At 38.0% G+C, this 16,568-nt stretch overlaps 2 protein-coding genes across 4 annotated transcripts in view; one reads left to right on the top strand and one right to left on the bottom strand.

The window, feature by feature from the left end:
* Positions 1-3,081, top strand: part of n4bp3 (NEDD4 binding protein 3) — a 28,112-nt gene extending 25,031 nt beyond the window's left edge. For both annotated transcript variants that reach the window (XM_084430194.1, XM_084430195.1), the window contains exons 4-5: positions 201-464; positions 1,570-3,081. In XM_084430194.1, the coding sequence (XP_084286320.1) occupies positions 201-464; positions 1,570-2,127 (822 nt within the window). In that variant the 3' untranslated portion in view covers positions 2,128-3,081. The remainder of the gene's footprint in view (positions 1-200; positions 465-1,569) is intronic.
* A 3,596-nt stretch (positions 3,082-6,677) lies between these two features.
* Positions 6,678-16,343, bottom strand: rmnd5b (required for meiotic nuclear division 5 homolog B). 2 transcript variants are annotated; one of them, XM_084430787.1, is made up of 10 exons: positions 16,241-16,337; positions 15,236-15,412; positions 13,076-13,218; positions 11,250-11,387; positions 11,006-11,106; positions 10,196-10,362; positions 9,795-9,960; positions 8,954-9,056; positions 8,226-8,380; positions 6,678-7,364 (listed from the first exon to the last, which is right to left on the bottom strand). In XM_084430787.1, exons 2-10 carry the CDS (start codon positions 15,372-15,374, stop codon positions 7,301-7,303), a joined length of 1,176 nt encoding a protein of 391 aa, XP_084286913.1. In that variant the 5' UTR covers positions 15,375-15,412; positions 16,241-16,337; the 3' UTR covers positions 6,678-7,300. The 2 variants fall into 2 exon arrangements, 1 of the variants encoding a protein (XP_084286913.1); XR_014629869.1 differs by lacking the exon at positions 6,678-7,364 and adding an exon at positions 7,880-7,913 and having other exon boundaries at positions 8,121-8,380; positions 16,241-16,343.
* Positions 16,344-16,568: the final 225 nt, after the last annotated feature.

The raw sequence follows: 16,568 nt of genomic DNA on the forward strand, positions 1-16,568 counted from the left end.
ACATGACACGGCGTTCTAAAAACGAGGCGCTCAAGTTAAAATCAGTTCGATATTTTTTCCCGATTCCACAGCCCGCATCTCGCATTTCTCAAAGCAAAAACGCGTTCTGTGTGAACCAGCCCATAGAATGTACACAAAATTGGAATGACAAATAAAGCTGAAACAAAAAAATTCTAAACCGTGTTTGTGTGCTCTTGTAGGTTTTTGAAGGGAAGCAGCGGCTCTGGGAGAAGGAGGTTACAGAACTGAAACACCTGTACACCGCCAAACTGCGCCAGGTATCCCAGCAGTCCCAGCGTTCCCAGCGAAACCTGCAGCTGCAGCTGTATAAGGTACAGCAGGAACGCAACCGGCTGCAGGAGGAGCTGGATTCTGTCAGGCTGGAGTCCCAGACCCTGAAAAGTCAAAGCCCAGCGGGACAAAGCCAGAACATTAATCCCCAGCTGGAAGAGACCCAATGGGAGGTATGCATTAAGTCAGAGCTATCTGTTCAAAGCTTTGGGGATTTCAGAAAACTTCAGAGGAGATAAAAGAAAAAAGTAGCCTTTAGTTGGATGATAAATGAAGGGACGCATCATGTATTGCTTGTTAGTTTGTTCACGCTGACCATACTGAAAATCTAAATCAGATGTTTAGAGCTGACTGTCCACACTGTCATTTTACAAGCAACCAGAGCTGTTTGTTCAAACAGTGTAGCCAATATCTGATATATATCAGTTGCCATAGTAATGACTTGAGACATAAAAAGAAATTAAAAAGTCAATGTCTTTGTAGAGACAGAGAGGATGACGAATGATAGAAATTTTGCCTCTGAGATTGTATGGGAATCTCATCACAGAGATGATAAGCATTCAGAAAACCAATTAAGTTGTTTACAGATCACGACATACATGTAGGGGCTGTTTACACGACACCGTTTTCAACTGAAAACGTAAAACATTTTGAAACCGATACTGTTATCGTCTCCGTGTAAACTACAAAAAAACGCTAATTTGTGAAAACGATGCGCATGCATCAGTCTATAGGTGCGTGGTGTTGCTTTACAAAGTGACATCGCCATCTACTGGCCTGGCATGCATAATACAGCGCTTTTAATCGTTTTCGCCGAGCCTTGTGAACGGGGGTCATTTTGACAATGGTCTCTGTACGCAAAAAATGCAAAGGAAAAACGTTTCCGTTTTTAGTACATTGTTGTCGTGTAAACATACCCATAGTTAATCATCACATAAAAAAAACGTTATCATGGAATGACTACTTGATTACTACTTTTACATAAAAACTACTTTGAGAATTTCAAAAATCAGACTTTAATCAGATTTCTAACCACATAACTACATATGGATGTGGTTCAGATTTGCTCAGTTCAGACATCAAACAACTAAATGGATTTTGAATGAGTGACAAAAAGACAGATTTGTATTGCCTATCTGGACAAACCCCTAATAAGCCTAGCATTATTAAAACAAAGGATAGGAACTATCACTGACGGCCTCTTATGAACAATATTCTCAAAACGTTTTTTGACCTATGTATATTTGCGAGAATGACTACGTTTTATTGATTTAATAGGTCTGCCAGAAGTCTGGAGAAATCGCTTTACTGAAGCAACAGTTCCGGGACTCTCAGGCAGAGGTCACACAGAAGCTGAGCGATATCTTCCTCTTAAAGACTCAGCTGCACGAGGCGCGCAATCAGATCCAGAGCAAGGACAGCCAGATCGACATGCTACAGATGGCCCTACAGGGCGCCCGCCGGAAATGCCCCTTGCCTGCTTTCGAGGACACTCGAGCGGATGTGGGTGAGACTGGAGGAGCCAGTGCCACGGAGGAGCGTCTCAGAGCTGAACTGCTGCTGGAAAGGCGCCAGAACGAGGCGCAGACTTCATCTTTTGAAAATGAGAGAAGCACATGGCAGAACGAGAAGGAGAAGGTGATACGCTACCAGAAGGAACTGCAGGCCAGCTACCTGGAGATGTACCACAAGAATGAGGCCTTAGAGAAAGAACTGGCCATGCTTAGAGGGGGCTGGGCCAGAGTGGAAGAGGGGGGAGCAGGGGGCGGAGAAGAGGAAACAAAGCCGCCCACCGGTCTGCCCTGGATAGAGAGGATTGAGTCCTCTGAAATCTGACTTTGCAAATGATCTTTGGCATCTGAGATTAGATTGACGACAACAGCTCTGGATCCCGTTTCACTTCTGAGACAATGAATAAACTTTAAATAAATAATCTATACAAGTTTGACCAAAAAGTGTACCAAATAGAGGCGCAAGCTGAATATTATGCGCTGTTTTGTATCACAGAAGGATTTAAATGAATTTTGTTGAAAAATCTGAATCTGAATCAAAAATTAAATGATAAATAATCTCAGATTTTATTTTAAACACAATATTTGTTTTCAGATCCTAAATCATTTATAATGGTTTAATTAAAAACCAATAGATGCTTTAAATTAGCTTGACTGGAGAGTTCTAGCACTATTATTTCATTGATTCTATATTTTGGGCTTTAGGTACTGGATAATACAAGACATCCTATTATTCAAAGAATGAAATCAGTTAAGTGTGCATTCCCTAAAACGCATGATGCACTTTAAATGCACACAACTTGTGCAAGTTGTCCTTCGCATTGGAAAAAATGTCAACAGCTGATCCATATAGAAGCATTTCTGCTACTATGTCTATTGATGTGCGCTGCTGGGTTTTTCTGTTCTTTTGACCTAAGATGTTTATATCTGCATGAATATGAAACGAAAATTCTGGTAAGTTTGATGCCATTGTGTGCACAGGACTGTCGAAAAGTCTTCAGTAATCGTAAGAGTAAGGTTAGATCCTACGGTATTAAATCTTCACATAGACAACTATACTGTGACTTAATTGTTAAAAACTACTGAATTTCATATTCTATTTCATGTACTAATTGTATAGATTTGTACTATACACGTATGGTATTCTTTACCTCAAAGTTGCAAAAACCTTGCCATTTCCTTTAAATTGACTGAAGATTATTCCCCCCTTGTTCTGTAAAAAAAGCTCTAAAATGTGTCTTCCAGTTAGTGTAAAATAAAAGTTTAAAATGTGTCTTCCAATTAGTAGTTTCTTTCACATACACTATATTTTATTATGTTAATAAAAGTCTTACCTTATCAAACCTTAATCAGTGTTTTCATTGGGTTGGACTCCAAGCCCAGACAGAAACTGCAGGATATGCAGAAAAAAAACTGCAGATTCGAATAGACTAGGAGTCCAGCCCAATTAAAAGATTTATTTTACTTTTATAATCAGATTTTGGTGGTAAATACGTCAAAGTATGCGCAATACATTTAAAGATAGACTATGCCACACCTTTTTATAACATCTGTCGAATTAGATAGACACCCCATCTTTACAAACCTGCCGCGTTTGGTGTAACCAGGGGCGTAGCTAGGGACGTGCTCATTCCACTCTGCTTCTGTTTTCAAGCGATTTTCACTTTTAAAGCTCCCTCCAGCAAATAAATTTCGTCGGTGTGTTCTCTTTATTTTTCTCTTTTTCTTGCAAACCATAGACTTTAAGAACTCACGAAAGTCCAAATTCATCTATCGCGTTTCCGGCTTCCCATATATGGACAGCCCACTTACGACGTGCAAAATGATTGACAGGCAGAAAGCGCCTCCTGATTGGCAAAAAATAAGAATTTCATATTTTATTTTAGGTAGGCTACTAGGTCTAATTTTCTGCGTGATATCTCAGGACAGGTATTTCCATATGATAAGAAATTAGCCAAAAAATATTTAATAAACAAACATGTAAGGGGCAGTTGTGGGAATCCATGTGGGCCAGCTCAAGGCCCTGCACACCTGCACATCAGATCCAGCTTTACCGAGAGGAATTTTGTGCTTCATGGATCAGAATGGGCCATTGTCAGTCGGACAATAAGGAGTCTGTCTATTCTGTCTTCAGGTAGAGACTTAAGTTGCTCCTTCAGAATCAAGAAGTCGATCACTGGTATTAAAAGTGTGAGAAAAGCAACAGGGCTAAGTTTAAAAACTAGCTTTTGAGAAAAAATATATTTAATTTAAATAAACATGGAACTTATTTTCAAAAAAGGAAAAAATACTGCTTTTATCTCATCTATATTCATAGCTTTGCCCCCTAGGGTTCATTATCTACTTAAGCTCTCTTTTTTATGCACCATGACCGGATTTAAGAACCACTGCTCGAAGGCGAAAACCTGTTAAGTTTTTTTATAAAGGTTTGTGAGAGTTAGATCCTTAATGAGAAAAACATAAACTTTGCTGTACGTTATTGTAACAATTTCAAAGGAATTTTTTAACAGATTGTCAACTTTTTTATTACAAAAAAGACTAAGCTTTAATAGTATAAAAAGAATCAAAACAACTTCTGCAAGTCTTTTTTTTTTTTTTCATAAATCCCAGTAAATATCCTTCTGGCCATTGTGACAGTAGGATGTCTTGACATGGTGAGCCCTTATAGCTTCTCCAGTGAACTGAGGTTTCCCTCTTGTGGGAGTAAAGGGTCAACATCTCATTTAAAACAGTTTGCTGGCTATTGTTTTCAAGTTTCAGTAAGGAAGTATTTTTATGCCCATAACATCAATAAATAAATCAAAGTCAGTTTATAGTGAAGCAAAGAACATGTCATAAACCGGTAACCTACAACAATTATGAACATACATTACCGTTCCTAACTGTCTTTTATGCTCACCAAGTCTGCATATTTGATCAAGAATCCAGTAAAAACAGTAATATTATGAAACATTACTGCCATTACTCCAGTTTTCAGTGTCACATGATTTTAGTGGAAACCGTGATGCATTTTTTAAATATAGTTTTTAAAAAGTAAAAAAGAACAGCATTTGTTTGAAATAGAAATCTTTGAAACAATGTAAGTCTTTACTCTCACTTTTGATCCTATATAATCATTGCATTTGCATTATGTAAGGGATAATGTAGAGCGAGGCGGTTGTTATAGTGAATAACCCCGACAGGCTGATCAGGACCCCGACGCGAAGCGGAGGTATATAACAACCGCCTCGCTCTCATACTGTCTATGCTCGCTCTACATTATCCCGCTTATTACATGGCTAGCTACCAAATAAATCAATAATTTGACAAAATATTGATTTAAAAAGGAGTTTATTGATTTAAAAACTATTGTATTGCTTCCGCTAAAGAAAATAGTCCGTTCCATCTCTACGGTTAGAATCCTGCGTCCATAGCAACGCTCTGTTTTTCATGGCAACGGTGTGTTATACTTAGCAGCGGTCTGTTATCAAGAAATAACAGACCGCATTCTACATTAGAATTCAACCAAGCCATGTAATAATGCATAATAATAGATAGTAAAAAAGATAAATGATTGCATAATAATATTCGGTATAAAATATTCTAGATCACTTTTGATGGTTAAAAACTGCATCATGCTTCAGAGGGCTAAAATAAGACCGTAAAATGCATTAATTTATCAAACTTGTTTGTAGAGGCAGACAGAAAACTCAAAAGCTGAGTATAAATCTTTTTATTATTTAGATGCAAGTATAATAAACATACTGTACTGTTAGAAGATAAATATTTACAATAGTTGCCTTGCAGTAGTTAGTAGAGAAAGCTGAGTCATTTCTCAATCACTGAATGAAAACACTTCCTTAAACTCACAATACTCTGCTTTGATCTTACAAATTTCAGGGAGGTAATAAATGATTGTCTACTAAAAGAAATAACAGACAACGTTTATTATCAGCACGTCAGTGGCCACACAGCACTCACACACCTCTTAAAGGCTTTAAACAATAGGACAGCCTTTGCCTTTACCAAAATAGAGGGAGGGAGGGGAATCAGACATCGTTTGCTGAAGAACATAGGTGTGCTGGTACATGCCCGACCTTCGAGAATGTCAAAGAACTCTGGGAAAGGTTCTCTCTCTCTGATAGGTGACTGAGTCCCAGGTCTGGATCACATCTGTCAGAAAAGCTTGAGGTGGTCAGGGCTCATTCAATCACTGTAAAAGAGCAATTTACAAACCACACATTCCGCTTCGGCATGCACATTTCCAGATATCTATCTCAAAGTGGAACGGGACAATTAGCAGTTACATTGTGTTAAAGCCAGTGAGCATTTGATGAATATCCCGAGGGATACAATATTATTCAACTGTCTCCCTTCACCTATACGGATATAAACAGTGAACTTTACATTCAGGGATAATGCGAAACATCTGGAAATACTCATCTTTATGGGGGAACGTCAAAACACAGTCAGTCTACCATCAAATGTACATTAACGGGCATATAGTTTCATTACGTTATGCTGGCAAAGATTCAATCGCTAATGCAACTGTCTGCAGAGGATGCATTTCTCGAATCAGCGTGTGTGTTTTGATTATGTAAGCAGAGGAGCCCGAAGCTGTGAGAGCTAATGTAAGCCCAGTCCAATCTGTGTGTGCAAGTGTTTAAATACATTACATATGTAATTATACTAATGAAAAGTTATACCATCACAAATCACTGCTTTATATTTATTAAACTTAAAAAAAAAAAAAAACAGAGCAAGACACATAGCTTGGACAAAGAGGTTTCCTCTGACATCCGACCAGCGCAAGGAACAAGATCACAATCTGCACTCACAAATCCTCTGATCTCTGATGAATATTCACACTGATGCACTAATCAAAACGCCATTCACTCCAATTAACAGCCTTTATTACATTGGGAATAGAGACGTCATTTGTTTAGAATCAACAGGCACCCGTTCACCAATCCTTATTTTTATTCTGTCATTCTTAATATACATACTGAAAACCCATTTCAATCACGTACACGTGCAAAGAATCCCCGTTCATGTATTTAAATGTGATCTCAAAAGAGGAAACTGTGGATATTTTCTGGCAAGAAGTCACCCACACAGATGCATCACGCCCATTCGCTTAATAAAAGTCACAAAAAAAAAAGAAAAAGAGAGGTGATATATCATGGAAACTTAAAAATACTCTGCAATTAAAACAAACGAAGAGGAAGCGAAATGCGCACACACATACATACTCATAAAAGCCTGTTTATACTAGGCCATGTTAACAAATGAATGATCCGCACAATCTTTTCCTCGTTAGGTACACTTACTGACTCGGGTTCTACAGGTATGTTGCCATGGCCACCGGCCTCTGTCAACTAAAAGCTTTGGAGAGGGAGGTGGCGTCACGGGGGAGAAGCCGCCACAGAAGGCTCGTCATGCCAGTGAATGAGGATCATTCTAACTGCGGCTCCAAGAGGCCTTCAACACGTCATTCGGCTACGCTCCGAAAAAATACATCAGAAGAAGATCTGTTTGGCATCTGATGGATTCTGCTCCATAGGACAATATGGACATTTAAGCCTGGGAGGAGAGTTTAAGACATCGTCAGTGAGGAAATTAATACATTTATAACTGAAAACATTGAAGAACAACAATGAAACTGGTTCAAAAGGTGAAGTGTGATTAATAGCATCAAACAATGGATGCCAGGGCATTGCTATGTGGTTGCTAATAGGTTCTCATGCTTGAATGTTCAAAAAACACCTTATTCTTCATATATTTTACATTGTTGCAGCACCTCTCTTCCCAGTCTGTCAGTAACACTTTGTTTAGTTCCTGTCTCTACGAAATCCCTCTTTCCAAACAGCGCAGTGTGTTCAGATTGGTCAGCTGGACCAGCGTGTTGTGATTGGTCAATAGCTTCAAACGCGTTTCGTAAATGTTACTCCCCTTACCATAAAAGCGAGTTTCAACACACTACTAACGCAACTCAACCAGGCATCGTCACTTTGTTTTGCATTGCCTTGGGCGGGAATGATTGGAATGAGGAATATTGTGACGTGTACAATCCCGGAAGAAAACTCAGGACTACATTTGGAGGCGTTTCAGGGAGTTCAGAAACAGTGTTTACTTATAAAGAGAATAATTCACTTTTGACTTTGCAGACCTTTTTCATGCTCAAACAGCAACATTACATACTAAAGAAAGTTGAACATGTAAAAAAGCATAATAGGTCCTTATTAACATTAAAAGAATGACACACGTCATCTTTAAAAAGTGCAGAAAAGCTTAATCTGTCAATTACCGCTACTGCTGGTAGCAACAACTGCAGATTGCAATTTTTAAATCATCAGGCATCAGGTCTGGGGTTACTTTGACAGCACAGATTAAACTTTATAACACTTCATTTGTGTCTAGGTGATGCACAAGTCAGAGTCTTACTTTCCAGCATTGGTGAGTTTGTTAAGAGCGTCTCTGGATATGACATGTCCACAGATGAGCTTCATGGGTGGATTGCTCTCTGATGTCTGCTGCCTCAGGATAGGACAGGCAAACACAGAGTGATACCAGCACTTCTTCCCCAGGTCTATTTCAATCTAACACACACAGACACAAACACAGAGAGCAGGGATGAATTGATAAAGCATTAATGTCTTTGAAATGACCACAATTATTAATGGTTAATTATAAATTAACAGATGTACTCGCCAATCATTGGCCAATAAAAAAGGAAGCACATATCAGACATGGATATAATTAATGAACCCAGTTTATTTTATGTTTCAGTGTTTTCTGTTTATAATAACTTAGAACAGTCTGAATAAAATGTGTAATTTATCAATCTTAATTTTAGTAGTCCATTGGTTTAAATTTGTCTGCCGTATACAAATGAATATCACGTTATTTTCCATATCTCAGCTGGTCATAAAAACATACTATAGAGATTCTTTTATTTGATTTTATTGTGTAAATAAATTATTTTAATCAATTATTTGTGTTGTATAATTAATTATCAGGGTTTACAAAAACTGTTGGTATCAGTAAATCTTGTTCCAAGTCATTAGTGCATCCCTAATTCTAATGTAAACATTTCACATTACAATTCAAGTAAAATATTTAGACATCTAAAACCTTTAGATCAAGCATTAAAGGTAAAGAGAAAGACTTACTGGCAGCTCATCCTTGTGTGTCCAGACACCGCTGCACTGTCTCTGTTCAATAACCTGTTTGATGTTCATGAGAACAGGCAGCGCCATACAGCCGGAAGCAAAACTGATGGAGAGTCAGAAAATCAAAACAGGATTTAGTAATAAAGCATACATAATTCATGCTAAGAAAAGCTTTTACTGTCAATACAAATAGCAAGTAATTGCCTAAAACAGAGTACGACTGTAAATCGATCAATTTTAATCGAATTAAATACATGACGTGCCGAATTGCAATCGATCATATACATCAATATTTACAGAGAAAAGCCACCCATGGAGATAGATAAACTGCAAAAGTTTAAAAGTTTAACAAAAGATTTCCATTTCAAATAAATGCTGTACTTTCTTACTTTCATTTCAACAAACAATCCTGAAAACAAGAATATTAAACAGCACAACTGTTTTCAACATTGATAATTAGAAATGTTTCTTGAGCATCAAATCAGCATATTAGAATGATTTCTGAAGGATCAAGTGACACTAAAGACTTTCAAAAACAAAATCTTACCAATCCCAAACTTTTTAACAGTACATTATGCAGATGAGTAAAGCACTGAATAAACATTACAAAAAGTGGCCTTTCAAGTTAAACCTTTTTAACGTTAAACTTTTAAAAGCTTGCCTCAAGACCCTTGCGTTTTGTTCCATTATGTTGATCTCATATCTAAAACTTGTATAAAGACTTGAAGACATGAATGAATTCAGACGTTCTTCAGAAGGCCAGACATCCAAGTAATCATTGGTTAGGGCCTAAGTTTAAAATCCTACACGATGAGGAGAGATTTAAGACTTTTGTTCTGACCTGACACTGAGTGGGGACTCCACAGAGAGTCCAAGCAGGGCGCAAGCGTCCCGTGTGAAGATGTTACAGATCTCTGCCCACTGGTCCGTCTCCAGCAGACTGCGGTACGGAGAGTTCTCGATCCCATGGCGGAGGTACACTAGACTACCCATTAAGATCTGAATATCTAGAGAGCACACACAAACAAGGCTCAGATGTCATCTCAGACTTTGTCCATAATGAATCAGGTAGTGTAATACAGCTGTCAATTCATTAAGAACTTTAAAATTAACAAAATAAGCTTTAAGTAAATGACATTACTGGTAAAACAGCCTCAATTGTGATTTGGTTCCACCCACATGTTTACATAAAAACCTTGTTGAGGTTAAAATAAATCAATTCAGAGCAGAACCTTTCCTCACCTCTCTGATGCTGTGAGGCAAACGGTTGGAAATGGCGTGCGTACTGTAAAGCTTCCTGCTGTTTGCTGATGCCCCCATTGAGCAGGCTGATAAAATAGAGTCTGTGAAGCTTGAACTCAAGGGTGCTGTTCAGATCCAGCAGCCTCTGACGGTTTGTCACCGCCCACCTACCACAGCAATCATACAACCAAAATAACCATTAAACTACTAACCTGAAATATACAACAACAAACCAATATTGTAAGCCACACCCCATCCAATTCAATGTTCTGAAGGAATCCAGGGTATGTTTAAAGACTGAGAGGATGTGCATAGATAAACTACCATACAAAAGTTCGGGGTCAGTAAGATTATTAACATATTGAAATGAATCTCTAATGCTCTCTAAGGCGGCATTTATTTGATAAAAAAAAAAAAAAGGGAGTAAAACAGTAATATTGTGAAATAGTATTACCATTTAAAAGAACTGTAATTTATTCATGTGATGGTAGATCTGAATTTGAAGCAGACATTAGAACATTTTCTAATCTGCTCAGTTGGTGCTGGTTTTATTCTTATCAATGTTGAAAGCAGTTGTGCTGCTTATTATTTTGTGGAAACCATGATGCCTTAGAAATCTAAAAAATAGAAAGTTGAAAAGAACAGCATTTTTTTTTAAACATAAATGTCTTTACTGTCACTTTTGACCAATTTAATGCACCCTTGCTGAAGAATTAATTTGCTTTGAAAAAAAATCTGTCCTGACCCAAACCTTTTGAAATGTAGTGTAATAAAAGTGGTCAGTAGAAAGCAGACAGACAGGACACATACTCTAAAGCTGGTCTGAGATCTTGTGTTCTTAAAGCCTCTAAAATGCGGTTGAGCTCCAGGAATGGCTGTTTCATGCTCATGTCGATTACTACACCAGACTCCTGTGAAGTCAGATTGAAACACTCAATGTCAATGCCAGGATCAAATTGTCAACAAAATACAAGCGCTTATACATCCAGAGGTCAACATAAATATGAAGTGCAGCAGAAATGTTTACAGAAATGCACACTCATTTTTAGCATACCTGGCAGAGGTCCTCTGCAACACTCAGCATGCCTTGTCGATACAGGTGCTCTACGATAGTTTCACTGAGGTATTTCTGCCTCTCTGGGGAGTCCCAGACATTCTCAGCTACAACTGCACTCACCTCCGCATCAAAGTTCTGGACAAGAGAACACAGCATTCAATACACATTTTCAATTACACATTATTTACTATGGTAAATCATACTACAAGGCAAATTTCATTATCAATGTAGTACAGAATTTGAGCAGTTCTTTATTATTTTTAAAGGGCACCTATTATGACTCTTTTCACAAGATGTAAAATAAGTCTCTGATGTCCCCAGAGTATGTATGTGAAGTTTTAGCTCAAAATATCCAACAGATCATTTTTTACAGCATGTTTAAATTGTAATTTTTTGGGGCTCAGATAAACGCGCTGTTTTAGTGTGTGCCCTTTAAATGCAAATTAACTGCTGCTGCACGGCCCAGGGGGCGGAGCCTCACGAGCTCGCGCTCAGGACAATCTCAACAGAAACTCTCAGTTGTGGTGTTGTTCATTTCGACTCGGAGTCGGACAATAATGCCCACACAGAGCCAGAGAATATATGCTGTATGGACATAGAACAGGTATAGTTTAGTTTAATTATGGTTATAACTTATTTGTCATCTGCTTTTATCCACTAATACAAGCCTGCTGTAGCAAAACCCGTCCTAATGATGACCAAAATATACTGATGAGTTCAGTGAAGTTTATTGTACATCACACAAAAGATGAGCGTTAGTTTTACTCCAGAGAATCTCTATAAGAGCTGAATAAACATAGTATAAGAAGTGCGCATTAAAGTCTTATCCATAAACTCTCGCTCTCTCTCTCTCTCTCCCTTTCATTATCAGCAACATACACAGCGAAGTACACAAAACACTCGTTACAACTAACAGTAAACAAATATACACACGTTTTCAGTGGGTGCTAAATAAACTGGTAAACCTTATATCCGTAAAATGACTCGAAGAGCTGTCATAAAGAGCGCGCTCGCACTTTCATTTCTTCCGTGTCCAGTCACGTTAGGCCTGTTGCTCCGTACAGATCCATCCTCGAGTAACAACGAGAGTAAATGAAGACTGCTATGTTCATTCTTACATCCATCAACAACACACCTCAATCGCTTAGGAGACATTCTTGTCTACAGCTGCTCAAGCGTCGAACTATGGCGGACTCTGTGTCCAGCTCACTCAGGGCGGGTCTAGGCTCAAACTGAAGTGTCACTCAGCAGTCGTGGGAGGGGCCTGCTCAATTCTACGTCACATTGTGCCGAATCTGAGAACAGCTCATTCTGAGACAGTGCTTATGATTTATTGAGATTGTAAAAAAACCACTGGGTGGATTTTTATCATTCTAGGGTGTGGTTTTGCTCACACACTGCCAACACACATTTATGTTCAAACACCATGTAAAAGTGAATTTTGCATAATAGGTGCCCTTTAACAAAGAAAGTAGAAAGCAATCAGAAACTACTGGGAAAAGAGAGGAGGGATGGGATTGGGAATGTCCAAAGCAGTAATATTTAACCACATATTTTCATGATCACAGTTCTCTCATGCCAGATAATGGTCACATGGCTGCAGGTAAACCTTTTATTAGTAAGTGATTTGTTTTAGCATTTTTACGGTTTAATTATTTATTAGCTTTCATCAATCAAGAACGACCTGCAGTTCCCTCACGAAACTCCTTGGGGTCCGCAAACCCCAGTTTGGGAAACCCTGACTCAGATAAACTGTTTAATGTGGTGTTCATATTGATGTAATTAAATTAACAACATAAACAATTCAGATATCAAACTCTTACTCTGTCGATCGCTTTTCCCACTTTCGACACACTGCCATGGATGTCCTTATGCCTTGAGGCGAGCATCTGCACAGTTTCTTTGATTTCCTTGCAGCACTGGGCCATTGTTTGATGGAGCACTGACAAATCCGCATCTTGTACACCTAGAGTAGGAATGGAGTTCAATGAAATATAGCAACTAAGCGAACTTTGATCTAAACAGACATTTCTACTGTGACTCATCTATGTAACAGAGTTATGCTTATATAACCATCTACAAGCTTAAAGTGTGGGCTAGGAGGTTATTCAGCTAAACATTGCATGTTTGTTTGCACTGCAGGCTATTATTTATGCAGGCATCTAAAGTACACCTATTGTTCCTGACTTGATGTCACTGAATAGGCTTTTTTCAAAGCTGAAAAGGCACTTGGTTGACTTCCTCCTCCTCCTCTTTAGACTTGTTTTCATATATAAGCATTGACATATGAATCACTCTCTCACAAGTTGATAACAGGCTATAACAGTACCACTGTACCACAAATGTACCAAAGTATGATAACATCATTTAGCAAATTTCAGTACGAATGTGGTGCTATTCAGCGGATGAGGCATTGTAATTATTTTCTATCACGATTGAAAGGAGGAAGGAAATTAATGAAATACCATATTCTTCTACAAATTAACTTTTGTCCCTTGTCTTTATACATATGCACATATAGGTAACACTTTGTGTCCTTGTTACAAGTTACATGTAGTTAACACAGTAATAACTATGAATTATGCATAATTACATGGGTAACACTTTACAATAAGGTTTCATTTGTCAACATTAGTTTATGTATTAACTAACAGGAACTAATCATGAGCAACACATTTGTTACTGTATTTGTTAACGTTAGTTAATAAAATACAGATGTTCATTGTTTGTTTATGTTACTTCACAGTGAATTAACTAATGTTAAAGTCACCCAGTAGTCAATCATTTTATCCCTTAAAAACTCATCTTTGATCACCAAAATTACATATTTAAACGTTTTTTCCAATGAAAGAAAATTCTTCATGCCTTAAATAGCTTGAATCCAACTCTACACCCTTGCTTCATTTAGTATACGCGGAACCATGAATATGCTAATTAGCCCCGCCTCCACTCACGCCAGCTCACAGATTCACTCGGCCAACTTACTGAGGTAAACGCTACACAATGGTATCGCTCTTTACAATGTCGGACACATAACGGTAATTAATATGATTAGCCTTTTGCTTAACTCCGTTATCAAACAGCTAATTATATGTTTCTAATGTTACACAAACTATGTTCCCATTCGCCATCTCAGTCTGCCTTCTAACAATAATTTGAACAACTCAGAACGTCAGTGGAGAAAGGCATTTAGTTCATAATATACATCATACACCCGCTATATTACTAAATCTACCCGGATTTTCATATAAACAAAGAAATATACCGGGATAACCTGCCATCTTTTGAGACTCCCCTTCTAGTTCGCTGTTAATGTTTTACTAAAGCCCGCTGGCACGTTGACGTGACTGGTTGCAAGGTAGTTTGTGACGTCAGAAACACCAGCGATTTCAAACCTCGTTTTTGAGACTGTCTTTTTTAAACCGCAGTTTAAGGAGAAAATAATCAGCAATGGCTCAGCACATTAAAAACACCACATAGACATATAAACAACATTAAAAACTTGATTTTGACCACAGGGGGACTTTAACAAACACAACTTTTGATTTTAATAAATGTATTAGTAAATGTTGAAGTTATTTAACATTAAGAAAGATTAATAAATGATGTAGACGTGCAGTTCATTATTAGTTCATGTTAACTAATGTAGTTTAATAATGTTAACTAAAGAAACCTTATTGTAAAGTGTTACCATTGCATGCAACCAACCCTAAACCAAACCCTAACCCTATAGCATGTACATGTAGTTTATTAAAATTACTCACTACTACACTCTAACAAGGACACCTTACAATAAAGTGTAACTACACATATATTCTGATTGATATCTGACTGATGTCACATGTGCGTCATTCAAATGGATCTCCAAGAATTGATTTCAACAGTCACCAATAGCTGTTTTGTTGCCTAAGGTATAGATATCGAACTACCAGAGGCTCATATTGTACCAAAGCACAAATGATGGTGTCCAGGCAGTAGCTCACCGTAGGCAACCAATCGACTCCTCAGCTCACAGACGTTCCTCAGGAGTTCATCCAGCCGTTCTTCTGACTGATGCCCATACGTGACAAACCTGTGTAGCACCTTCTCGAGCTCCCGTTCCACACACGCACACTGCTCCATCAGCACAGCCGTAACAGCTTACACACACACACAGCGTCCTGCAAAACAACACCAAATAAAAGTCAACCTCAAAATACAGATTACATACCTACTACATTAGGTGTCTACTAACACATATCTAGGTTGTCCCTTCCAGGAATTAGTTGAATAAACCACAAAATGCAATAACATAAATTTGTTAATCATCTGGTTCAGGTTGGTATGATGGAACTTAGTACGTACATACATACATACACACGTCTGTATGTATGTGTGTATATATATATCATGAGCATGAGTGCTGATTAAATCAAGCCAATGGGTCAGTAAATGGATTCCAGGGAAGGCAAGATTGCCAAAAAATCTGACTGACACCTTGAGTAAAATATATATATATATATATTTACATAGAATCTAGAGAATCTAGTATAAAAGCAATACTGTATAAATGCATATTTAAGCAATCATAAACAACAGTGAATTTCTCGGTTTAAAACAAATGTATTTAAAGCCTCTACCGGGGTCAGGGTTATGCAGCCCAAACACTGCATAATGATGAGCTAAAATAGCCAACATCTATCATTCTCAGTTTATTTCAACTGTTTGAGTAAGCCACTGCAATGACATTTATGTCAACTTGAAGTAAACTGTGAAAATCTTTGAAATTGTAGGTTGACATTAGATACTACAGAATCAAAACAATCAGTTAGCTTGTTAGCATAACCGGGACAACATCAAGCCATTGGAACGAGTCTAAAACTCGCAAATTCAACATGTTCTTTGACGCTAACGATGGTATTTAAATCATGTCAGCCTAGTACTGACCTCGAACGAATTTTAGAAGGTTGTATCAAACGCGTAAATTAAATAATACATGATGTTCTTGCCTGTTTTGACACCACTTGACCAGCAGACGTCCCTGAAGCGAAGCAGTGGGTCTGTTATTCTGGAGTGACGTCCGTGTTTGACGCTCTGCTGCCCCCCGCGGCCTGGAGGTGTAAATGGATTTACCTCAAAAGTAAGATCAACAAAGCGCAAACACACTTTCGGTACATGTGTACAAATCGCAACTTTGGCCAGTTTGATGGTCTTGGATGGCCCAGTCTTACTAGTTTAAAAGTTGTCTATAAAACCAGGCACCACTAGAACTAGAAGGGTTTAGTGTAAAACAAACATATGAAGCAGTAATAAACAAATATCTGAGAAAACATGCCT

Source organism: Rutilus rutilus (genome assembly GCF_951802725.1).
Source record: "Rutilus rutilus genome assembly, chromosome: 14".
NCBI lineage: Eukaryota > Metazoa > Chordata > Actinopteri > Cypriniformes > Leuciscidae > Rutilus > Rutilus rutilus.

Excerpts from the sequence above, each read along its gene's own strand:
- rmnd5b (XM_084430787.1), bottom strand. The coding sequence starts at position 15,374 with ATGGAGCAGTGTGCGTGTGTGGAACGGGAGCTCGAGAAGGTGCTACAC. Across the intron at positions 11,388-13,075 it reads TGGGAAAAGCGATCGACAGA|AACTTTGATGCGGAGGTGAG; the intron begins GTAAGAGTTTGA and ends TCTCTTGTCCAG. Across the intron at positions 9,961-10,195 it reads TGCCTCACAGCATCAGAGAG|ATATTCAGATCTTAATGGGT; the intron begins GTGAGGAAAGGT and ends TGTGCTCTCTAG.